We start from the raw sequence: 26718 nt of genomic DNA on the forward strand, positions 1-26718 counted from the left end.
GTTAAGTCACTTTTAAATTCTTGATTTTGGCTATCAGGTCTCATCCGAACTCCTTGTATGAAAAAGATTAATTTCCCAGAAAGAGAATTAAGATTTTTTTAATATCTAAAATTTTTCTCTAGCCTGAACTACATTGTTACCCTCTTTAGAAATCCATCAAATCAGTAAGCATTTATCAATCAAGATAACAACAATCTATTTCCCTAGGGATTTAGGTGTACATGTTCTTCTAACCTCTGTTTTGCAAACATTGCTTGCAATTCATATTTATGTAAATTAAAAGTACAGAATATTTCCAGACCATTTATTTTCGTAACTATTAGGTTATGATCTTAAAATACTAAAATTGTATGTGAATATGATCAATACATTTTCAATATTTAAAAGCATATAAAGCACTTGTGTGGAAAGGCTTTTGCCATAACAAAAGTAACAAAATTATAAATTAAAAAAATTCTACAATTCGAAGTTATAAAGGAATATCAATAACAAATATAAAATGAGTAGAAAATCAACCTTGAATTATCCAAATATATTTTTTAGCTGACCCCTCAAAGATTATGATAAATTTGATTTTCTGGCACGGTAAAATCCATGAAAATCCCAAACTTTAAAGGGCTGCCAGTAGCTGAGTAGTAAAGTTGCTGAATAGCTGAAGTTTGGCCTCTTGTTTGATTCGAGGGGATTGGTTTGGTTTCATGGGCATGGCTTTTTACTGTGTGTAATGTGATACAAGCCAGTGTCCCTTAGAAAGTCCTTCATGAAGGCATCCCTTCCTTTATGCGGATACCCCAAGCATGCTTTGCCATAATCAAACTTAAACAAATTAAACCCAAACTTTAAAATTAAGTATATGAAGGAATTTTTATTGTTCAGATATATATATCTTGTATTTTATTTTTCTGGATGTGTAACTATAGGTAGGGGCTGAGGCATGGTGGTGGAAAAATGGATTTTTTTAAAATTAAAAATAATATGCCCAGACATAAATATATGCATTATTAAAAACATAATGTGATTGGAAATGTATGTGTGTATCCAACAGTTATGAAAATTATAAAGACATATACTATATGGCCTATGAGTGGCTGGGTGGTAAAGTCACTGTACCTGGTAGTTTTAACCAGATTCCTGCATGGCAGTTTTCATGGTTTTCCTCTTGCATATTATGAATGCAATCTAGTCTGTCTTAAAAAATCTACAAAGTAAGTAGCTACAAAGCTTTAGTAAATAATTATGCTGAAAAGAAAAAAGGTACTCTGTAAGCACATTATTTACAGAAACAGTTACAGTTTGTTATTCTGTAATACAATACCTTTTTTTAACTGTGTGGCAGATAGTTAAAATCAACCTTGTTGCTTACTGCTTCACATACAAATCATAGGTAGCTTTTTTTCTGAACTTGTATTGTCCATAGAATATCATCCTGTGATGCCTTTTTAACCTTTTCAAAGAGGAAATTATCACAAGACAATCTGGAGAGTATATTTGGCACTTTTTAACATCTCATTATGTATAAATATCATAACCATTGCGAAGTTTTGAAAATCTTTTAAGATTAAATAATATTAAGACCAAATTGCAAATGTAAAATTTAATGAAAATTTTCATAGCTTTTCATTTTACATATCAGCTTGTGATGGGGGAAGTTGCTTTAATTATCAAATGTCTGTTTAGGTCAAAAAAGGATAAAATGTTTTAAGGATGTCATTCAAATGGGTAACTTTTGACAAAAGAATTCTGTATATTATATATATATTCTTTGATTTGCAACTATTGTTTCTTACTTTAACATATTGTACATTTTGCCGTATTTTACTACTATTATCGTCTCTACATATGTTGTCTTACACCGTATCAAGAAAATTCTTTCATATTTATTGCAAAGTAAAGATTTAAATTCAAAAATTATATTACTCTGCAATTTTTGGCATAGGGGTATTGTTAAAAAATGCATGCAAGATGAAACATGGTCAGATTGATTTGTTAATGATTTTATGGAAAGAGACTAATTTTCCACTTGAAAAGTCAGGATCTTTCTGTGGAATTGGCAACAGTTTTTCTTGTAAAAAATTGTAATATTTTTATATTTGAAATTTTTCTTGAAGTTTAATACATATTGCAGCCTTTACTTTATGCAATATGTACAACCTTTAATATGTTATCTTAAAATACTAAAACTGTATGCGAATATGATTAATACATTTTTAATATTTAAAAACATAAAAGCACTTGTGTGGAAAGGCTTTTGCCATAACAAAAGTAACAAAATTATAAATTAAAAAAATTCTACACTTCGAAGTTATAAAGGAATATTAATAACAAATATAAAATGAGTAGAAAATCAACCTTGAATTATCCAAATATATTTTTTAGCTGACCCCTCAAAGAAAGTGAAACTCCCATTGCAGTGGTATTCCATGTAAAAATTTCTTAATACATTTATATTTTCTTATCATTTCCTGGGAGATAATCAAATTGAACTTAATTATTAATCTGCGTTATATGCATATATAATTTTATATGCATCAAGACTTCAGATTAAAATATGATAATCTAAGGAGACTGCTAAGCTGTAAGATTATTTGCAATGAAATGTAGCTGGATAATTTATTCTTCAGCTTTATCTATAAAACTCGTAATGACTAAATTAATTTTTTGCTAATTTATCATTTACTATGAGTATTTAATTTAAAACATGGATGATTCAGAATTTCAGTTATTTGAGCAAAATTTGAAGTTCTGTAAATATCAGTTAAGAATAGGGAAACTTTTCGTAATTAAAATAATTTTGCTAGTTTTGGTGAGTTCAGACTAGAGAGAGTAATTTATTTTGGTAGAATTTGTTATAAAATCTTAATTTGTAGGAAGTTTTATTTTGAAATTAAATTAAAAAATTGATTGACATGCATTATAGTTATCCCAGGCCTGAATTATATTTTAAACAAAATATGTTCAATGGAATTAGGATTACATTTCTTTACATGAGTCATTATTATTAATATTCAGTTATTTCTCTTAATAATTAGTAAAATTTTGGGAAAGCCTAAGAAATGAGTATTTGTTTTATTCCTTTTAGTGTTTGGTTGTTTGGATAGTTTTTTAAATTCTACTAAAACATTTTAAAATTCTTTTTAGGATCGAATTGATGGTGTAGTAATTCAAGCTACAAATTTTGTTGAACGAGGTCATTTTGATGCACCATCTATTCAGTCCAAACAAGTTGCTTTGGTCGAACGATACAATGCTTTACAGAAGCCAATATCACTAAGACGTCAGCGTTTACAAGATTCTCTTAGAGTTCAACAACTGTACAGAGATATCGAAGATGAAGAAGCTTGGATTCGAGAAAAAGAACCTATTGCTGCTTCTACAAATAGAGGTATGGTAATGATTTCAGAAAGTTAATTAAAACTTGAATTTTATTTTATCAATAAAATCAGTAAGAATATTTTTCATGGATTACTGAACTTTTTATTTATTTTCTCTGTCTTTTGATGAATAAAATTTTCTTTTCTAGGACGGGATCTTATTGGTGTCCAGAACCTTATTAAAAAGCACCAAGCCATGCTTGCAGAGATAAATAATCATGAAAATAGAGTTCGTTCAGTGTGCCAGTCAGGTGAAGAAATGGTGCAAGAAGGTAAGATCCTTGGCACAATTTAGATGTGATATAGGTGGATTATGCTTCAGTTAAGAATTTGTACTTTAAAAACTTTCATCGATAAAATATATAATTTTCTTTTTAGGCCATTTTGCTTCAAATGAGATACAGAAACGATTAAGTAATTTGAGTGAAAAGTGGCAAGCTCTTAAGGTAATTCATGATCAGTTTTTGTGATAAAAATATTATTTTTGAATGATGTTTAATATAATAAAACTTATTTAATTGTAGGAATAACCAGTTTGCATTATTACTTTTGTTTCGTGCGTAATTTTGTTATTAAACTTTTTGAAGAGTTAAAATTTAAGTATTTTAATTTGAAACCTGTTAATTTGTGTTTTTGCTTCTAATTTCAGAGTCGTATGATTTATTTGATTTCTAAAACTGAGTCTTTTTTTAAAACTTTTGATTATATGCTTTTATGTTAGGATAAAGCTTTACAGCGAAAACAAGATCTCGAAGATTCTTTGCAAGCTCACCAGTATTTTGCTGATGCCAATGAAGCTGAATCTTGGATGAAAGAAAAAGAGCCAATAGTTGGAAGTCAAGATTTTGGAAAAGATGAAGATTCTACCGAGGTTAGAGGAATATAAATATTGATTTAAAAAAATGGGAGTTTTTTTATGCAAATATAAAGTCAGCTTAGGAAATTGCAAAATTTAATTATGTATTGTAATTTCAGTCTTTACTGAAGAAACATGAAGCTCTAATGGCTGATCTAGAAGCTTTTGGAAACACTATATTTGCCCTCAAAGAGCAAGCACAGTCATGTAGGGTAAGTATTAAAATAGTCATTTTACAGTGTATTAAGCATTTTTAATTAGCCTGTGTATATTTTAAGAATGCTTTCTTTATGTATTATGTTTTTATCAATGTATTTAATCTTTTTATAAAGTAGATAAATGAGTGCTATAAAGATATCAAGTGACGAAGTCTGCTTTGTGAGTCGTAACTCTATTTTAAAAGACAATAAATATGTGTGAAACCAAGCAGGAAGAGAAAAACGAAAATGTAAAATTTGGCAAAATAACAACCTTGTTTTCATGTCAATTTTAAATAAAATGATCAATTTCAAGCACAATCAGACACTGCTCCTCCTTCTTCAGAAGCAAAAAAATTCTGCTGAATACTTTTGAATATCTGTGCTTTAACTCAGACAATGTATGATTTTTTTCCCTCAAATGAGGATATCGTTTTAGGTTACTTGTTGATATATTTGAGCTTTCTTCTTTAGTATTATATGATATGTTATGCTTATCATACAAGACATTATTATATACATGACTGGTCTTTTATAATATATTCATAATAAAAAGCTTAAAGTAATACATGATTTATTATGTCAGAAATTTTGAATGTTTAATGAAACATGAAAATATTGTAATTTTGTTTCTGGTTATGAAAGCTATTTTAAAAGTAAAATATCTAAGTAAATGTGAAATAAAAGAAAATGTTTTTCATATGAAGAAAAAAATTTATTTGTTAATTGCAAATAATTTTTTTTTTAAAAGGAAAAGTTTAAAAAGGTTTTACAATTTAAGATACTCTTCTTGGTACCCTTCTTGGTAGGGACGCTTCATATGTTATTCCTGGCTTTGTAGGGAGATAATGCATTAAATATTTAATTTATATCTATAATTTCAATGTTTTAATTCTGAAAATTTGTACCGCACGAGAAATAAAACATTGTAAAAGGATATGTGAGATTTCAATAGCGCACAACAGATCCAGTGAGAATCTAATGAATAATTCATGGTTGATTCATGAAATCATACATCATGATATCGATACTTGAAGTTTCTATATCAGGTATTTTTTTATGATGCTTGTAGCCAGTCACTTCGCTTTGTAGCTAGCCATCAAATTTTTCTTTTCTGTTTAATTTACTTTAAGCATACTAATTATCACAGTTACCGGAATCTAAAAGTATTGGAGTGGTAGCTTACTGCTAAGTTTATTTACACTGGTCTTTGGTTTTCTGTGTTTTTATCAGAATCTTGAGAGCAAGTTGTAATTTGTTTTCAAGCCTCTAAGATATATATACAGTACAAAGTCCGTAATCCAGAATGATCTATAATATGGACATCAAAGCCACAAACGATTTTTTTTTTGTATGCCTTATGCATGCGCGTTTAATGTATAATGGACAATATAAGTTAGGCTAAAATTATCTTTACTGATTCTAAGGCATTTCAGTTAATGTTGCAGATTGTGCTGTTCCTTAATCTTTTAATTGGATCCAGCTTATTATTTTTTGCAGACTGTTAGAGCAATGTTATAAAAATTAAGCTTGAACTTTCGATTATGTCAAAAAGAGTTTCCAATTCTGGAGCTGCCAAAGGATCGACAAAGCGAAAGCATATTTCAACATCCATCAAACAAAAAGTGGTATGGGTCAGTAACTGAACGAGAAAGTATTAGCACAAAAAATGAAGCAACTTAAAACAACTTACAGTGAAAGAAATTATGTCTTTTTATAGAATTAAAGAGAAAGTATTAGCACAAAAAAAAAAAAAAAAAAAAAAAAAAAAAAAGCAACTTAAACAACGTACAGTGAAAGAAATGTTTAATAGAGTAAACAAATAAACATGAAGTTTTTTTTTGGTAAATTTTAATAACTTTTAGATCATAATTGCTCTTTATTTCATAAATTATGGTTTCATATTTTTAATTGTATAGTTTCTGCATGCCATCCTACCAGATTTAAATTGATGATCTATAATCCGGAAAAACCCCTAATGCGGAATCGCCGAAGTCCTGACGAGTCCGAATTATGGACTTTGTACTGTAATTATAAATAACATATTTTTCTTATGATTGTTGTTAAAGCAATTTTTAGGAAGTAGTATATTGCACAATTATTATATTGAACACATCATATTGTTTACTTCTCTCTGAGATGACATCTGACTTAACGTCTTATAGACCAAACTTAGTCTTATTGTGTGTACTGTAATTATGGTGTGTATATATATATATCAATCATATTTTGTTTTCAGCAACAAGAACGTCCAGTTATTGATCATGCTGGTAAAGAATTTGTCATGGCCTTATATGATTATGTAGAAAAAAGTCCAAGAGAAGTTTCCATGAAGAAATCAGATGTTTTGACTCTTCTAAATAGCAATAATAAGGTATTTTATTTTTAATGCCTTAGTTATTATTTTGCAAACATTAAAATATAGTTATTGCATATACTAAATATTATCCATCTTATGAAACATCAGTATTTCATGAGAGCAGATTTATTCTGTTCATAAATTATCTCATTGTCATTCCATTTCAATGAATTCGTAAATTAAACTTATGTAAATGAACAGAATTTATATTTAAAAGCATGAATGGAAAGAGAAAGAACAGCATTAATGATGAGAGTCAAATTAGAAGTCTTTCATATAGCTCCAATAAATGTATAGGGTGATGTATCAGTTAAAAATATTCCCATTTAGTTTTAGTCAGTCTATAAAATCCCTGCTTGATAAATTCATATATGGCCTTTAGATCAGGTTTCTTTAAAGCACTGAATTAGGAAGGAACAATTTTTGTGTCAACAATATAAAAAATGTTTTGAAGCATCTAATTTGACTATTAGCTTACCTGAAGAATCAGTTATGCAGTGAATGCTTGTAATGAAATGAAGGAGGGAACTTTTTTAATACGACTAATATATAGCTGGGAACTTTCATATCAAGGGCCTTAATTGCTGTGATTATCACCACCTTATAACTTTTATGAGAAATAAATGTATAATAATATACTTGCATTTGATAACTTACTCTAACAAGCATGCTGTTTAGTATAATATATACTTAATTTATATAATGGGAAGTAATGTACCTTTGTATATTGATTAGAAATATTTGTGTTACCTTTCCAGGATTGGTGGAAAGTTGAGGTCAATGACAGACAGGGTTTTGTGCCAGCAGCTTATGTGAAGAAAATTGAAGCTGGGATTTCATCTGGTCAGCAGAATTTGGCTGATGCAAATAATATCTCTGCTCGACAGGCTCAAATTGAGACCCAGTATGAGAATCTGATGGGTCTTGGTCAAGAACGTAGGAACAAATTGGAAGAATCATGTAAAGCATATCAACTGGTCAGAGAAGCTGCTGAACTTGCTCAGTGGCTGAAAGATAAGGTATATTCTTTAAGTGTATTTTGTTTTGCAAAAAATATAGGTATAGATTAAGCAAAATATGTTTAAGTAATGTAAGAGTTTTCTAATCTAATTTCAAAATTAACCCCTTGGCCTACACGATATCTGCCAGTTGCGTGAGCTATAGTAAACAAGAAATTTGGTCTCGCACCGTACCATCCAGCTGTTCAGCCGTGTACCCGAACTGCTGCAAAATATATACTTTTCATGAAATATATGTATTTCAGTGTAACGAAAGGAATTGTGAAATAATAAACAGGAAACATTTAAGTACAAATAGTAATTTTAAGCCGTCTAGGGTATAATCATAATCAATTGATCAGTTGACAAAAATAATCGTATGATGGGTATGAGAGATTTTAATTCTTTATACGAAATTATATTTGAAACGTGTGAACGTAACGAAGCTTTACAGGGAACTAAAGTAACAGATCATCCAGTTTCATTAGAAACAACTGAGGAAAAAAAAAAAAAAAAAAAAAAAATACTGACATTACAATCAAAGGAAAAATATTTGATGTAGAATAACTCCAATCGCTTGTTTTAATAATAATACGTGGCATTTTATGCACAAATTCCTCACCACGAGTCAGACTCGTGGCGTTTGTTTATGACACAAATTCTTTACCATGAGTCAGATTCGTGGCTTTTGTTTATGACAAATTCTTTACCACGAGTCAGACTCGTGGCTTTTGTTTATGGCACAAATTCTTTACCGCAAGTGAGACTCATGGTTATGGGCCAACAAGTTAAATGGTTTTGCTAATTATAAAATATGTATCTTGTTTAAAGCAGCATTTCTCAACCTTTTGAATAACACATACCATCTAAACAGAAATTGGAAACCTTTAGTACCACCACTACAAAGTACTACTACTACCACCACCACTCTTGAACAAGGCTCAGATCGCATAAATTTATGAGCATTAGAGAAAATACTCAGTCAGGATGTTGGGGCTTTAATTTTTGAATTTAATAGTTCAAAATACTCTGCTTCTTTGCATACCACCTAGTTTTCTCTTCCATACCACCGGTTGAGAACCCCTGGTCTAAAAGGTTGTACAATTATAATGCAATTTCATTATCAGTTAACAGTTTTAAGATAAGTGTTTATTATTTTATAATACTTTAGATTTACAGTGCAAAAAAAAATACATTTGAATTTTCTAGTCCATTTTATTTGCTTACAAAAACAAAATTGTAATTTCATTTTTTTCTGTCACTAATATTATCATTTAAATTAAAATTTCATTGTAATGTATATATTTTAGTATTTTTTACTGCAATATGTAGAAAACCTTCTCTGATTCTGATATGTTTATGAATTTCAACCAGAGGTTGTGCAGATTTTACATTTTAATGAATATTGGGTCATGAAAGAAAAATCGTTAAGATTCCTCCCTAAAAAATAATCAAAATAAATTTAAGAAAAAATAAACTCAAAAAAGCAATTGAATACCTTTTTACATTTTTTAGACATCTGTTTTATAGCAATTTAAGAATAGTCTATTCTTGTTTGAGGCTTTTTTTCCGTGCAAATTATTCAAATTATTTATGGTCGTTACTTTTTGATCACTTACATATCTTTGTTGTTCTGAAATTTTCAAATTTTGTTTCCTGTTATACCAAATTCTGCATCAAATGCCAGGTGTTATGTTTTTAGTTTTTTTTTTTTTTTTTTAATTTATCATCATGATCAGAAGCTTCTTGCACTAGATTTTGAAAACACTGTCAATGAATTCAACATTATTGATTTTATAGTAGTCTTTTAATGTTTGTCCACATTTGCCATTCATTTCACAATTTGTGTTGTTATCCATAGTATTGTTCACTATAGTGTTTTGTTTCATTAGCAATTAGAAGCCGTTCTAAGCTTTAGATTTGATTAGTTCCGAACTAGAAAATTCATCACTTTCACGCTCTGTCTCAAAGTGAATGTGGTCGTAGGCTTTGTCTGAAGTTTATCGAGGTAAATTTGGAAACAAATGTTTTTAATTGGTAAATTTTATGATTTGAAATCTTATCGATGAAGTTCATGATTAAAATCAGAAAGGATAAGTATTGAATTTAAAAATTTTAAGTTTTTTTTTTTTTTTTTTTTTTTTAAACAACATATGTGGAAAATATTTTTGACTAAAATATAATTACAGCTTGAATGTATTTGAACAAAATGCTTTTCATCTGAAGTTACCTAATCTGTGAAGCATAAATTAAAATTACTGCATCCTAAGAGATGATTTATTTTTATTTATGACAGTATATGTATTTTTTTTTGGTGTAACATTATTTATTGTTTGTAATATGATTTTTTTTTTAAATTTCTACAAGTATACAGTTTTCATGATCTAGATGCCAATTCATATCAGTTAAGTGAACAAACAATAATAGTTATTCTGTTGTGAGATTAAAAAATATAACATCTCAAAATGTGACAGCATTTTGTATGATTCATATGCAAAAATTTCCCTTCCTGATGCATAATTTTCTGATTTTATGCTGCTCTTGGAACTTCATAACATACTCAACTATTAGGAAAATGTTAAATTTCATACCCTGCATATATTTAAGCTGAGCAGATAAAACAAATGAATTAATTCAGAAATACAATGCTCATTGCGAAGATTAATAAAAATTTTTACAGTTCTCCCTCTTATGTGCCCTTTTATATGAGAGTTTTTTTCTTGAAATACTTTTTTTCATGAAGCCAATTTTCTTAGGCACATTAATACATTGTAGTATATTGCACAAACAAAATGCAAAATAAAATAAAAACTGCATTTAAAATGTTTATCACAGTCAATTCAGAATAAATTATATGCCAAAACCAAAAAACCAGATGCGCAGATTGCAAAAAATAAGGACGGGCAAAATATATCGACACAAAAAGTTAAAGGCAATTATTATACTTCAGTCTTTATATATATATATATATATGTTATCAGCAAAGTATGAAAAGAATGCCGGACGTTTTTAGGCAAGGTATTCAATACGAGAATTATTATATACTTTCCCTAGGCATTCTGTACAATGGCAAATGCTCTTTAGGCAAAATATGAGAAAAGGTTATCATGAGGCTGTTGTTTGAAGGATGTTCATTCCTCAAAAATACAAATGTTATTTTGAAAAATTAATGAAAGAGTGCCATTAAACTGTTATTCGTTACCATTAAACTGTTACTGAAGTATGAAAAAAATAATAGTGAGATGATTTGGTACACCATAATAAATTTGTATTTTTTATCTGGCCGAGACTGGGAATCAATGAGAGCTACCTGGCAACGGAAATTAAATTCAGAAACAAACATAATTTTCACAACAATGTTCTTCTTAACACTTTTTGTTTTTTTCTGGCAGCAGGAGCGTAGTTAGAGGGGGGGGGCAACTGTCTCTGGACACAGTATCCAGGAGGTGCCAAATTGATGTTATGGAATTTGAAAATTAAATGTTTTCCATTCTTGGCAAATAGGAGGAGGTGTGAAATCTTCACTTGTCCCTGGGGGCTGAAAAACCTAGCTACGACTCTGGCAGGGCTCACAAAGGTGGTTGTACAGTTCAATATCATTACGTGTAATGTTTTTTTGTTTGGCTGAATGTGCTTTCAACATTCTGTCATGTCGTTTGTGCCCATTACTCAAATGAGTTTTCATGAAGTACGGAAAATAATTCAGCTTCTGTGATGTAATACTGTATAGTATTGATCCTTTCTTTAACAGGATAAATGAATGCAATTTTGTTTAATACAAACATCACATTTTACCGTTCAGCAGCCAGTAGTTCCGTGGTTCCTTCTTAGTAGTCATTTTGGCTTTTTTACATCATTTTTTAACTTCTGGTAAGTAGTTTCGGTTCTTCAAAATAAATCGAAAATGTATTTGATACTTTGACGGTTAGTTATTTGGCATTCTATAGAATGCCTAGGAAACATGTGAAATATGAATCGTTTTATAGATTGATAGCCGGGTAGTTTTAGGCATTTTATGGAATGCCGGATTTCAAACTTTGCCGGTAACATATGTATAAGAAAAGGTTTTTCATGTATCATCTCCAAGGAACAGAAATTTAATTAAAGTTATGAATTATTGTAATAAATTTTAGTCATTATTTTAAGTATAAGTTATTTAGATTCCTGTTGTACTAAAATATATATATGTAAATCAAAATTATATCTTAAATTAGCAATAGACCCTTAATTTTAATTTGAGTATTTCCCTTTTCTGTTCTCAAAATATTAAAAACTATTTCTGGACTGCATTATTTCTAGATAAGTCCTTATCATATGACTTACATAGTGCCAATGATGTTGCTAATTTGGAACTTAACTCAAAATTTCGAGAATCAAAACCTTTCTCTTTATGAGGTTCCATGTCGGATAACTCCTTTGCTCTTATCTCTGTTTTTGCTGAGATGTTGCTTTGCTGCTTTCTTACTATCATTTAAATATCAAAAATTTAAATGTTCTTGAAGAGGCATTTGTGTGCAAATTTGTTTGTGACCACAAAACGTTTACCGAAGTAAAAAATGAATATTCAGTTTGTCTCGACAGCCAGTTTTCCTTTTCATTGTAGATCAACATCCTGTGCAATCAATATTTCTACAACTTGTGTCTGCTTCATTTATATATATATATATATATATAGTATCTTGGGTATCTATAATACGTATATCCCTTCGAACAATATTTATCTTATTTTTCAGTCTAGTGTATGTGTTTTTAATTATGGAATAGCAATTTTATGATTTTTTACTTGGGAAATTTCATAATTAAATTAATGATATTTGCTTTGTAAAGAAAGCTTTTTTTTGTTTTTGTTTGTATCTTAATCTAGTGATTTTTGTTTTAATTAAAATCGATATGATTTTTATTTTAATATAGGAACAAATTGCACAAGTTCAAGATGTTGGTGAAGATTTAGAACAAGTTGAAGTGATGCAAAAGAATTTTGATGATTTTAAAGCAGAGCTGCATACAAACGAAACACGTTTACAGCAAATGAATGAGACTGCCCGCCGGCTCATGAGCTCAGGTCATACTGAAGCTGCCCTGAAAATACAGACTCAAATTGAAGTAAGTTTTCGTATTTACTGTAAGATTGCATGTCTTTTTCAGAGCATACTAGAAAATCTCTTTTTCTTTGAAATACTTATGTGTATTTTCATCACTTTTAGGATGTCAATCAAAAATGGCAAGAAGTACAGCAGATTGCTGCTCAAAGAGCTACACAGCTGGGATCAGCACATGAAGTTCAGAGATTCCAACGAGATGTTGATGAAACTAAAGACTGGATTCGTGAAAAAGATGAGAATTTGAACTCTGATATCTGTGGTGATGATTTGCGCAGTGTCCAAACTCTGCAGAGAAAACATGAGGGATTAGAGAGAGATCTAGCTGCACTTGGTGATAGGGTAAATTTAAGATTTTTTTCCTTTTAATTAAAAAAATAATACTGCAGTTAATTGTTGTACATTGTGGGAGTTTACAGCATTCTTGCTGTTAAAAATCTGCATGTATCTTTTAACTTCCCTAAAACGTATATCATGCTCTTGAGCTGATGCCTTATTGGTAATGTAAATCCTAACTAATGAATTCTAGCCTAATATTTAGTGACTAGTCAGTAAAATGTGAAACGTTTTTAATTATAATTTTTGAAGGTAACAATTGTATTTCTGATTTTACCATTTTAATTAAATAATAATGGTGTTAGCGTTAATTTTAAGAGATGCATTTATGCATTTTTCTGATTTGTTAAGCTGTATTTAAGCTACCATGCTAAAGGTATTTTTCAGGTGATTTTATTTTTATTTATTATTGAAGTTAAAATGAAATTTAGTATACTGTGACAAAAAATTGGGAATTCTGGAAAGTTAAATTGTTTTTGAAAGAGAAATGCATAAAAATTTGATCCATTTTTCAGATCCGAAGCTTAGATGATACTGCTAGTCGTCTAATGCAGACACATCCAGAGGCAGCAGATACTATATATACAAAGCAAAAAGAAATCAATGAAGAATGGACTCAGTTGACTGCCAAGGCTAATGCACGTAAAGAAAAACTTTTAGACTCGTATGACTTGCAGAGATTCTTGGCTGACTATAGGTAATTGTTAAATTTTATTTCCTTTTGTAGTGTGGGAGGTAGTTTGAATTTAAAGAAAAATAACATATATTTCTTCATATTTTAAAGTTGTAATTTTAATAAAATTTAAACTAAGGAATATCATACCAATTATATAAAAGTACTTGTTATTATTCATACCTTTAAAATGCTTTGATTTTCAAAATGTTCTCTGCACTTATGGCATCTTATCAGAGTAAGGAATTTTTTATTTACAATAGTTCAAATGAAAGAAATTAATAATGCATTAAATAATTAATTAATAAAATAATTATAATATTATTAATAATTAATAATAATTAATTAATTAAATAATAATTAATAAATCATTTATTATCCCACCATTCTGTTTTGATGAATTACACTTTTATCTATTCATCATATTTAATACATTAACATTTTTTATTTTGAAATTTGAATTCAGTTCTATATGTTATTCATTTAGATGCTTTAATTCCTTAAAACATTTTCTAACTTTTTACATTTGCTGATCCTCTTAACTGAAGATGTGGGATCTCATGACAGAATGACTTAGATTTTGAGTTATTATTATTTTCATATTATCTATCTAATTAATGTGAAGTCTGTCCTTAATATGCCAAGTAATTAAAACTGATTTGTTTTACTTTTGATTAAAACATACTTCCTAATTCCATTAGTTTTAATTTATAATTCAAGAACGTAATCCTCTCTCATTTTTCTTAGTGTCAGTATCAGTCTGTCTATCGTAAACCATTGCACTGTCATCTTCAATAATGAAATCTTCATATGAAATATCATGTTCTGGCAAAATGTCTCCCTAACCCTCCATATCAGTTATTATTTTGATAGGCATATTTCTCTTTAAAAATAATAGTAGTTTTTTTTTGGGGGGGGGATGCTGATACTGATTTTTGTACTTTTTCTTTTGTTCACATGATAAACATTTACGTAACGGCATTTTATAGGAACACAATGACCTTTTTATGTGGGGATAACATTGCTAATGAAATGTATTTGGTGATTCCCCTCTGTGATGTAAAATTTTGAAATCTCCTGACGTTATTCATTCAAAATTAATACTTTTTGGGTGATGTTTTTGTATTTATAAGGATATTGGGCCTGAAAGGAAAATGATTGTGTTTGTAACATTTATGTTCCTTATAACTAAGTCTTAAATTTTCACATACTAATGATTAGTGCTACAGAGGTTAGAGATATTGTTTTTCAGAAAAATTGGTAATAATAATAAAAAAAAAAAAATAATGTTAAATATAGAATTTTTATTTTTGTGTGAAGAAATTGCTTCATAAAGCAAAGTATGTGTATAATTCATTAATATTGTATTATTTCTTATGAAAAATGCATAATTATTTTTATTCAATTTCCATATGAAGTGTTTTAGAGAGGTATTATATATGTTTAATATATTTACAACCTCAACATCCATTAAAATGGATGTAGTTCTTTAAATAAACAAATTTCTTTGATAACAGCATTTTTAGATTATTTATATGAAACTAAAAGAATAAAAATTATTTGTTGAATCCTTGGTTTCATGAGAATATGTTTAAACTTGTAATCGTATACATGAACTTCAAATTTTTTGAAAAATTGTTCTTAAAAAAGAAAAATTAATTTATCCTAATTACTTTTATTAAATAAATTATGGTTTTTGCAGAGTTGCCAACTTATTTCTGACTGTTTTCTCACCAACCTAATTTACAACATATATCTCCCTACATTATCTTATTCTTAAAATTTTCCACCATTTTTATGTAGCTTGGTTTAATACTTCGATAGTTATAAAGAAAACCAAGCGTCATTTGATCAGTGAGAAATTATGGCATACTTCTTTGTGAGTGAGAACATATTGTTATGAATTTGGTATTTAAAAAGCTAATGTTAGTTCAATTATAAATTAAATGGTTTTATTTCTCGCGCAGTGCAGTGCGTGTGACGTATATTAAAAGAAAGCTAAGCAGGAAAATTGAAAATACAAGAACGCGTGCATTAAATAAATAAATATCTCTTTTTGATTTCGAGAAAGTACTGGAAAATTCTAGCGCGTGATTTTAAAATCTTATAAAAGGAGGAAAACATCTCAGTTTGTAAATTACAGTCACCTTCGGATGGTCCATATAGTGTGCTGAACAGACTGAATGACGTCGTGGTTCGGATTCCCACTTCTGACACCAAAAATTGTTGCGTGCATACGGGTTCGTTATGAAATGAATGCACAAGTCCGATGAAAAATGAACAAAAATTTATTATTATCGCAACAAAAAATGCTTTAATTTTCTCAAATTATCATGCAGTATTACTATATCTCACAGTAGTTATCTTTTAACTACTCAAATGTTCAATAGAACGTAATTCAAAACAGCTAAAAGAACGCTAATCCGCGAATTCGCTACAATCAACAAGAGCAGTTTTCTAAACAACAACAAACTAAGCAACTACTACAAACTGAGATGTTTTCCTCCTTTTATAAGATTTTAAAATCGCGCTAGAATTTTCCAGTACTTTCTCGAAATCAAAAAGAGATATTTATTTATTTAATGCACGCGTTCTTGTATTTTCAATTTTCCCTGCTTAGCTTTCTTTTAATATTCGTCACGCGCTGCACTGCGCGAGAAATAAAAACCATTTAATTTATAATTGAACTAACATTAGCTTTTTAAATACCAAATTCGTAACAATATTCTTTGGTCTTTAAATATATTCTTTGGTGAGAGCACTTCTTTTTTGGCGAAGCTTTTCTTCTTAACAATGCATATTCTTTGGCAGATGTGTCTGAAAATGTCATGTCCCAGTTCTCTAATGAGCATCAAGTGCCACTGCATGTCATCTGGTATATATTAGCCAATGAGCAGAAAGCGAGATCTAGATTTTTATTTTGTTCGTATTGTAGGGTGAGCACAGTGTGAGTACATGTGCTTTTGAGAAATAGCTTAAATTATGATCTTTTGTTTCACTTATGTCTGCGAAAAAGGTAAAATACTCATGTATTTTTTTAAAAATCGTACACAGATGACTTTCCTTATGTTATTTCCTCAAGGAAATGTAATACATTTTTGATGGGTACCGTTTGTTACTGCGATTTTTCGATTTCGCACGATGGAAGGGCTGATATTCTCAAATATGTGCGTACACAAAAACACAGGACAACATGAAAAAAATGAAATTTTTTTTTGTGGAAACAAAGACTTAATAAGTTATTAATGCAGAATGCCTGTTCTCTACTTTTTTACTGGAGCACAATCTACAATTGAATGCATTGGATCATGCTGCAGTTTCATTTAGAAAAATGTGTCCTGATCGCAAAATTGCTAAATACTCAAGTGCAACAACCAAAATAACTGCAGTTGTCAAAAAAAAAAAAAAAAAAAAAGAGTATGAAAAATAAATCTTTGATAATACTGATTCAAAACTGTTTCCAGTTTATATTTCTTTTTTTAATTTTTGTAGTTTACTTTCTATCCTTCTTTTAGAAGAACATTCGACAGGCTTTAATAAAGCACCTAATTATTAAAACTTTAAAGGAAAATGCCATTCCTCTAGACAATTGCTTAGCACTTGATGCCGATAATGCATCAGTAATGGCAGGCTTGAAGGCTGCTGTTGCACACATTTTAAAAAAGGAAAATTCAGATGAAACATGTATGTACATGCCGGCTATTTTAAAGTAATGTGTAGTGTCGTAGGTTGGCAAGTATGTAGCTGAAATATTTTCTGTGCTTTCTTAATAATTCATGTTTTTATTGAATTGTACTTCATTTTTATTTTCATTGCACTGTAACTCCATATTACTTTTATTATCTTAAGGTTTTGAATTGTTTTGTTTTGAATTGAATGGTGAAAGTAATTAATTTTGTTTGAACTGAATTTTTGATTTTTTAATTACATTTTGTAATGTGCAGGCAAATAAAGTTTGTTTTCGTTAACTAATTAGGGATCTGATGTCGTGGATTCAGAGTATGATGAGCCTTGTGTTTTCTGAGGAATTAGCAAATGATGTCACTGGCGCCGAAGCCTTGTTAGAGAGACACCAGGTTAGTGTAAATTATATTCCCTAATATAAGAAGTCTGTTTGCTGTTGTATGTAAGATTTGAATACATTTTCATGTGCAGATTTTTCCAGTTCATTGTTAAATTAGCATTTTTGATACCACATTTTATTTTTCTTATTAGGATAAGAGAAATTTTGTTTGCATGACTGCATATAAAATTCCTTATTTTATTTCAAAATTTGATCTTTTTTATAGAACTACCGTTCTGAGATTGATGCTCACTATGGTATCCCACAGGTATTCAGATAGCAATAAAATATTTGAGCTTGATTGAATTAACAGCAACTGTATTTAAACCTTTTTTTTTTTTTTTTTTTTTTTTTTTTGGTAAATTTACCCAACTGCACTAAAACTGCTGTGCAACTTTTTCTCATGCCTAATATTTTTTCTCTTTTAAGAGCACAATGAAGCTGCTTAATTTATTAGCTGTTGTTATATTGACACTTAATAAAATAAATGATTCTAAAGTAAATGCAATTTTAGGAATAATTTTTAAAATGCTTTTTTGACATCTATATTCAGGGGAGAAAAAAGAAGCTCATTTGCTTATAAATACTTTTAATTTTATAGACATAAAAAATTTTAAGTATAACATTTAATGTTAAGTATTGTATGGAAGAAAGTGCTATAAAAATTTGAATTTTTTTATTGAGGCTTAGAGTGATTTTTACTAATTTAAGTATGTGAGTTGTATGCTTGCATGGGAATACTTTGCTATGTGTAGTGTTTATTCATATATGTGTGTATATTAAATTAATTTTTAGCTTTCAAATAAATGCTTATCTAATAGCTTGTATTCCAAAATTCAGGATGCTTTTATAGATTGGTATATTTTAATATACTTAACTGTGCTTGCATCAAAGAGAAAAGTAGAGACTTTATAGCATGCAGTAGAAAAATTATATTCCTATACATGGGAAAGTAGAAAGATTTTATTATGTGTCTTGTCTGTAATCAGATTAGCTCACCAGCAGCCAAGTGGGAAAGACCACTCTACAGTGGTTATTGCATTCCAGGTGTAATTCCTGGGGTCAGAATGAGCAAGCTGAATTGATGTTTTCTTGATGTGTTACGTAAATATGAACTTACTTTTCACATAAATTTCACCACAGAGAAACTGCATTATTAAAGTATGTTGAAGATTCAAATATAGTTCAAAAAAGAAATTCCTTGTTTTTTAATGAAATTACTATTCATTTTAAACTCTCTCCATTACACTTACATTTATGTAGGTGCTTATGAATGTATTAAAACTTGTGATATATTTTTATGTGCATGCATGTTAATATTCATTGATTTATGTTTGGTAAAACGTGTTTAAACTTTTGCATTCCTATGCATAGGAACATCGTACAGAAATAGATGCAAGAGCTGGGACCTTCCAAGCTTTTGAAATGTTTGGCCAGCAATTACTACAGAGTGGTCATTATGCTAGTGTTGAAGTCCAAGAAAAACTTGAGAAAATGAACGATGCCAGACAAGAATTGGAGAGGTATTATGAATTTAATTATCTTTTATTTATTTATATGATCAGTTGTTTGAAATAACATATTATTATAAAGTAGTTAAAAATCTCAGTTGCATGAAATGTATAAAATGGTTTTTAAAAGTGTATGCAAGTTTTGTTACTAGTAGGATTTTGAAAAATAAACTGTTTTATAACTTCATATTACTGTTCTGTATAAGTACAGTTTTAACTTGTTCTGTTAGTAATTAGTAATTCATTGTAACAATGTCTTTAATTTATTCATTTTGCTTAATTTGATTAAAACTTTATTTTGTGACTGGATATATAAAGTTGGTCAAAATATTTTATCATATGGTCAAAGTTCACTGCTTATCCCTCTCTAAATTTTGCATTTTAACCCTTAACTGGTGACCTGTACTATTTGTGATGCAGCCTGAAACATGGTTTCTGGGAGTCTGCATTTTTAAACAGAATTATGATAGTAATTAATTAATAAATTCAACTTTTTTTCAGAACCAAATGAATTAAATAGCTGCTATATATTAAAGATAAGAACTTATTTCTAAAGGTTAAAAAAAAAAAAAAAAAAAAAAAAAAAAAAAAAAATTAGCAAGGCACAAAGTAAAAATGTCATCTGTAAATACTCCTTTTTGAGTTTGATAGAGGATATAAAAATGAGAAAACCCATAAATTAAGCATGTATTTTTTTATTTTTTTTGCAAAAGTCAAACTAAAAGGTTAAAAATCAGCTTTACTGTCTTTTAAAGCATTTATTGCACATCAGTTCTGAGCACTGCAAACAAGACTGCCTTTTTCAATACTGTAAGCATAAGTATGTTGTTTTTAGGTGGATTCTTAGATTTCTTGATGCAGATGCCATTTTTATGTTTTTGCTAAATTTGCTGAACATAAACAAAAATGTGTCATCTTGGAGACTACTTATGAAGATGATGTACCATCACAGAAATGTGGCAGCTCAGAGGTTACTCTTGATCTTCTAGCATGAATAATCTCTCAAAGAAAACTGGGATCGTCATATTTATTTTGCTCATATAGGTCAACATATATGCGACACTGTATGCCTGTTAGTGAATTCATTAGTGAGTTAGAAATTTTTAGGGGAAAAGTCTGCCAGATGCACCCATTATGAATTAAATATGCTTATTTACCATTTAATCATCCACTTGTTTAATACCACTTGTTAATTATTTAATGTATATTTAATCATTTAATCATCCACTTGTTAATTATTTAATGTATATTGTTAGGAAGGATGTTTGGCTTTATAGTCTAGTTTTTGTGTAAAGTTAACTTGTTAAGGTAAGTAATCTGTTGATGTTTCAATGAGGTTTATTAATTGCATAAAATTCTCATTTGCTCAGAATCATCAAGTGGCCTTTAAAGATATGAATTTTGCATTTAAAGAATGGCAGAATGTGGCATTTAAATGTATAAAACATAATGTATAAAATATATTTGAATATGATTACAATTTAATCAGATTGTTTTTAAATGTTTTTAAATGAAAACTTAATTATACTAATTTTAATTTCTCTGCATTTTGAAAAAGTGTATTAAAAACTTCTGTATATTTCCATAAATTAAAACTTTTTGTATTATTCTTCAGGGCTTGGATTGCTAGAAGAATGAAGCTGGATCAGTGCTTAGAGTTGCAGCTGTTCTATAGAGATTGTGAACAAGCTGAGAATTGGATGGGTAGTCGTGAAGCTTTCCTTAGTTCAGATGACATGGGTGGTGATAATGTTGAATCTCTCATTAAGAAGCATGAGGATTTTGATAAAGCTATCAGTGCACAGGTAGAATTTAAAAACTTTTTCATTGTTTCATTGTTTTCGTTTTCCTTAGTTTTGTATTAAATTCATGTGCTGATCCTTATTCAAACCTTTTTTTTTTTCCCATAGGAAGAAAAAATTTCTGCTCTTGCTGCTTTAGCCGATCAGTTAGTTGCTGCTGATCACTACGCATCTGATGCGATTAATGAAAAGAAAGATCAGGTTCTTGAGAGGTGGCATCATTTGAAAGATAATCTTATTAAGAAGCGATCCAAGTTAGGAGAGTCTATGACATTGCAACAGTTCAGTCGAGATGCTGATGAAATCGAAAACTGGATTACGGAGAAACTGCAAATGGCTATGGACGAATCCTATAAAGATCCTACTAATATTCAAAGTAAACACCAAAAACATCAAGCTTTTGAAGCAGAACTGGCAGCAAATGCTGATAGGATACAGTCTGTATTGGCTAATGGCCAGAATCTAATTGATCAGCACCAGTGTGCTGGTTCTGAAGAGGCTGTTCAGGCTCGTCTGAGCTGTTTGGCTGAGCAGTGGGAACATCTCACAAAGAAAACAATAGAAAAAAGTATAAAGATCAAGGAAGCCAATAAGCAGAGAACATTTAATGCTGCTGTGAAAGACATTGATTTCTGGTTGAGTGAGGTTAGTAATTATTGCATGACATTTACATAACTCTTTGTAAATTAGTCAAACAGTGTTTAAATTCTTCATTATTTGAATCAGTAGTCAAGTGATTGAGTGGTGTAGTATTTGAAGAAATAGAAGATTTAATAATATTTACATTCTTATCAAACACATTCCAAAGCTTCATAGCATGGCATGATAAGTTCAATATATATAGTTATACATATCAAGCAGGCCATTGTTCTGAACCATAATTATATTAAAAATTGCTTTTAGATGCTGCTTTTTCCCCCTCAAACTGCTTCGTTCTTTTTGCTGTTACTTTCCGTGCTTACAGAATAACTTCTTAGTTTGATATTAGCTTTTTTGGGAGTGGATGTTTGTTCTTGGTAAACAAAAAACTAGTGTTTTACAAACAAATTGAATGCTTAATTTATAATGGTTGGAGTGGCAAAATCCTCCTCCTTTGTAAACAAAACTGAAATCTTCATCCTTAGATACCACTCTGCTAGTATTTAAACAACTGAAATGTTGATTATGGTAGAACATATTCATCTACTCTTCTTTTGACATATAATATACATCTCTGCGTGCTTCTACATCAGGGTTTTTCAAACTGGGGGTCATCAAAAATTTTAGCAGTTTTGATATTTCTTTAACTTATTATAATAATTTTACAATTACCAAATATTTTTACACAATGTATCTGAAAACAGATAAAGATAAGACAGTATAGACAAAGGAAAAAACGAAAACGTTTCGACGTGCTGTCATTTCATCTGTTACTTATTTAAAATTTTCACATTGTTCTATGTCTTAAAATTAGAAATTAAAGTTAGTGACCTAAATCTGCAATAGTATATTACAGTACAAGTGAAAAAATTGACAGTTCAACTCCTGTGTGTGCCGGATTTGAGCAGTACTTATAAGGCCTCACAAAATTTTTGTAAATATTATTGGGTCCTGGGGGTTGCAAAAAAATCTCGTGATAAAAAGGGGTCGTGACTGAAAAAAGTTTAAGAAACCCTGTTCTACATCATACCTTTATCAGTTATAAATTGCAAACTTAGATTATTATTTTTATTACAAATTTATATTAATGTTTTATAAAATGTATACATTCGTATCAAAAATAGGAATGATATTTAGTTGATTGTTTTAAACAGAATATTGGGGAAAGGAAATAAAAGTGTAAAACATTTGTAAACAAATTTAAAACTAGAAGATTGTCTACTGGTGGGGCAATAACAAGGAAACTAGGATTTATTTATAATTAGGAAATGTATCATTTTAGTCCATCAAGCTCAAATTAATTAAAAATACGTTACTAAAATGTATCATTTAGTAAATGTGGTATTAAATAAATGTATTTAAAAGTCTGCCCTAAGACCATTAAAGCTCTCTAATGCAAACCATAAACTTTCATGAACCTTGTAGAAAAGCAAAGAAACTTTCCTGAAAGTCAAGTTGTCTATGTAAATTAAAACTTTTAAAATAATATCTGACTGGTAGGTAATTAAAAATTATGTAATCAAAGTTTTGTGTATTTAAATGAAGTAAAATTGAGAAATGATAAACTTGAAATGAAGAAACTATAGCGACTAATTGAAAACTCTTCGAAAAAACAGCCTTAAAGAAAGCCACTAACCAAGAGAGTTTTGAGAAGAAATTAAATAAGATTACCAGTAAAATAAGATTACCAGATTTGAGAAGGTAAATGAAATAATAACTAAAAGAGAGATTAAAGATGAGTGGGCCATACCAAATGTTTGTGGCTAAATTTTTGCTCCCTCTGTATTTGTAATTTTAACTGCATTTAAAATCAACTGTCAGTGTGGTTGATATTTAGATTTACCATAATTATGATGCCATTAAGAGGAATTTGAAATGCAGTTGTTTATGTAGTTTGGCATTAAATGCTAGTGTATTTCTGTGTTTTGAGAAATGATGAGAATTCAGTTTATGCTACTTGGTTAGATTGATTGCCCATGTGTAATGTTAATATGATTCAGTTTTTCTTAGAAATCCACCTCAAAGTCATCTTTTCCTCTTGACAAAATAGCCCTCAAGTGCTTTGGCTTAGTTTATTAACCATACATCCAGTTATGCAACTTAACGATCTGCAAGATTTTTTTTACTCCTTCATAAATCCTAAAAGTGTTTCTGAATGTTGAAAGGAAAGCTGTAATTGTAACAGTTTTATAAGAGCATCATTTGCAAAATTAAATTTTTTATTAAAAACAAATAATATGCAAATATAACTTTATGCAAAAATCCTACAAAAATATTAAACATGAATATTTTTTTTAAAATGTAGCATTAGTTCCAGATATCATAAATAGTTCACTGTTTTGAAACAGTTAATTCAAGGATTGAAATCTCTTTGCAGATTTAAAATACCGATATTTCTTTGTAACCGATAAAATGATTGAGAAGTACATGGTGTTATTATGTGTTCCAGGAATTTTTACATTAAGCTATGTGCATAAAATAATTTATATTGCAAAATATTTTCTATTTATTTACAAAATTATAAGTTTGTTTAGTTTTAAATATTATTTCGTATCCAAATATTACAGCTGAATGTCTCTAATTTTTTTCATGGCCTGTTTTATTAGCAAAAGTATATTTTCTGTGTTTAACTTAATGAAAAATATGAAGTACATGTATTTTAAGTTCGTTGGAACTTTTCTTTTTCTTAATAGGTTGAGTCTTTATTGAAATCTGAAGAATCTGGAAAAGATTTAGCGTCAGTTCAGAATTTAATCAAAAAGCATCAGCTAGTTGAAGCAGATGTTAATGCACATGAGGATAGAATTCGTGACATGAATAGTCTTGCTGACAGCTTGATAGAATCTGGACAGTGTGATGCTGCTGTGATTGAAGAAAAGCGCAGTTCAATAAATGAACGCTACAACAGAGTAAAAACTCTTGCTGGCCACCGAAGAGCTAGACTGAATGAAGCGAACACATTACACCAATTTTTCAGAGATATTGCCGATGAAGAATCATGGATTAAGTATGTTTGCAAAATTATAATTTAAACTTTTTGTATTTACTTTGAATATGCATTGTTTTACCAGAAGATTTTGCTTATAAATATTTTCTCTAAACTGCTCATGATAAAGCTCACAGCATCTGTAATCTGCTCTTCCAACAGTTTTCTTGAGGCTTGTAAAATTCCTCTAAAAGTGCTTGGGAAAAGTAAATTTATTCTGAGCACATCTGAATGCTGATCATGTCGCACTGTTATGATAGTGGTGATTAAATTAAGCTCTGTTGAGGATTAAAATTCCTCTAAAAGTGCTTGGGAAAAGTAAATTTATTCTGAGCACATCTGAATGCTGATCATGTCGCACTATTATGATAGTGGTGATTAAATTAAGCTCTGTTGAGGATTAAAATTCCTCTAAAAGTGCTTGGGAAAAGTAAATTTATTCTGAGCACATCTGAATGCTGATCATGTCACACTATTATGATAGTGGTGATTAAATTAAGCTCTGTTGAGGATAAGTCTAGGAGCATAAAAGAGTTCACATGACCATAAATGTTAATGCAATGTTAATGTGAGAATAGATTTGGCAAGGTTCAGATGCATTGTTGAATAACTTGTTTTTTCCTAGGTTTCTTTTCAGGTCATCTTTTTCAGAGTTCAAATGGAATTAATTTTTCTTTTAGGCTCATTTTTCATGCTTGCTATTTTATAAATCCTTCCTGAGACATATCACCCTCAGAACAAATAAAACTTTGTAAATAAGAGATAATTTGTATCAAATTAATAAAATATAAGATTTTGATTAATTATTTTATCTAATGGCAAGTGCAGGAATGCTGATCATGAATTAGTATTTGAATATAATCTCTGTTGCATGAGAATCCAGCTGCACTGCACATTTTTCCATGTGGCAATGAAAACAGTCCATTATTCATTGTAACATTTTACTAGTCAGGAATGACAGTCGTAATGTCATCCTTTGATCCAATATTGTGGCAAAACTTGTTCAAGAAACATCTTACTTTAAGGTACCTGCATAAATAATTATCAGCATATATTAGATGGAGAAACTAAATTGTCCAAGAAATGCCAGCTTAATAAAATTATTCCTTTTGGAAATTTTTGCTTAAAAAATAGTCTTTGGCTGTGTATGTAGTTGCCTTGTCCTAAATCAGAACCATATTTACATTAACCCGGCAGAAGGTGCGCACCCAACACTGACGTTGGAGATTGCGTGGGGTGACAGCGTCACCCCAATCAGTTTCATTAGGAAAATGTGTTATATATTTTATAGAAATCATTTGATTATAAAGAATAATTGCAATATTTCATTTAGAAACTATACTTCTTTACTTAAAAAACTTATTTCAATATTTAAGAAAAAAATCCATTCAAAATAAATATATACCTAATCAGGAGTCAGAAGCTAACATACACTTCTGGCAAACTTAGGAAGAATGAATTTTACATGAAAAATTATCACATATTTTGCAAGAAATTGTAGTTTTATTGTCTTTGGATCTTGGACACATAGCACGTCGGCCTTTGTCGAGTTTTTGTTTCTTTGATGGGCGTTCTTCTGATACACTAGAAGTCGCATTATCGATGCTTTCACGAACCACTTTAGGAAACATTGAACCACTTTAGGAAATATTGACATATTTTTTGTAATCTCTATGTAAGGCGCTGTATAAGAGATATAGCCAAATTTTTTAGGAATTTTCTACTATTTCCATGTTGTAAGGGAGGGGTCTTTGTTGGGAATAAAGCAACTCTGGTATTTATTGCAGTGACGTTCAACACAGTAAAAGATGACCATTGGCCATCTGTT

General features: G+C 29.5%; 1 protein-coding gene across 2 annotated transcripts in view; it reads left to right on the forward strand.

The window, feature by feature from the left end:
- The window catches only part of alpha-Spec (alpha spectrin), a 93033-nt gene that overhangs the window by 39672 nt on the left and 26643 nt on the right, over positions 1-26718 (forward strand). The window contains exons 19-34 of one of the 2 annotated variants that reach the window (XM_085814136.1): positions 3139-3382; positions 3521-3643; positions 3750-3817; positions 4093-4242; positions 4347-4439; positions 6664-6798; positions 7542-7802; positions 12693-12884; positions 12986-13222; positions 13732-13913; positions 17866-17965; positions 18179-18220; positions 19327-19475; positions 21079-21268; positions 21374-21910; positions 24598-24911. In XM_085814136.1, coding sequence (XP_085670262.1) covers positions 3139-3382; positions 3521-3643; positions 3750-3817; positions 4093-4242; positions 4347-4439; positions 6664-6798; positions 7542-7802; positions 12693-12884; positions 12986-13222; positions 13732-13913; positions 17866-17965; positions 18179-18220; positions 19327-19475; positions 21079-21268; positions 21374-21910; positions 24598-24911 — 3017 coding nt within the window. The remainder of the gene's footprint in view (positions 1-3138; positions 3383-3520; positions 3644-3749; positions 3818-4092; positions 4243-4346; positions 4440-6663; positions 6799-7541; positions 7803-12692; positions 12885-12985; positions 13223-13731; positions 13914-17865; positions 17966-18178; positions 18221-19326; positions 19476-21078; positions 21269-21373; positions 21911-24597; positions 24912-26718) is intronic. The other variant, XM_085814137.1, reaches the window with a different exon arrangement.

Source organism: Stegodyphus dumicola, chromosome 3 (assembly GCF_044657685.1).
Source record: "Stegodyphus dumicola isolate Sdum_Otavi_A_Nest chromosome 3, ASM4465768v1".
NCBI classification, from domain to species: domain Eukaryota; kingdom Metazoa; phylum Arthropoda; class Arachnida; order Araneae; family Eresidae; genus Stegodyphus; species Stegodyphus dumicola.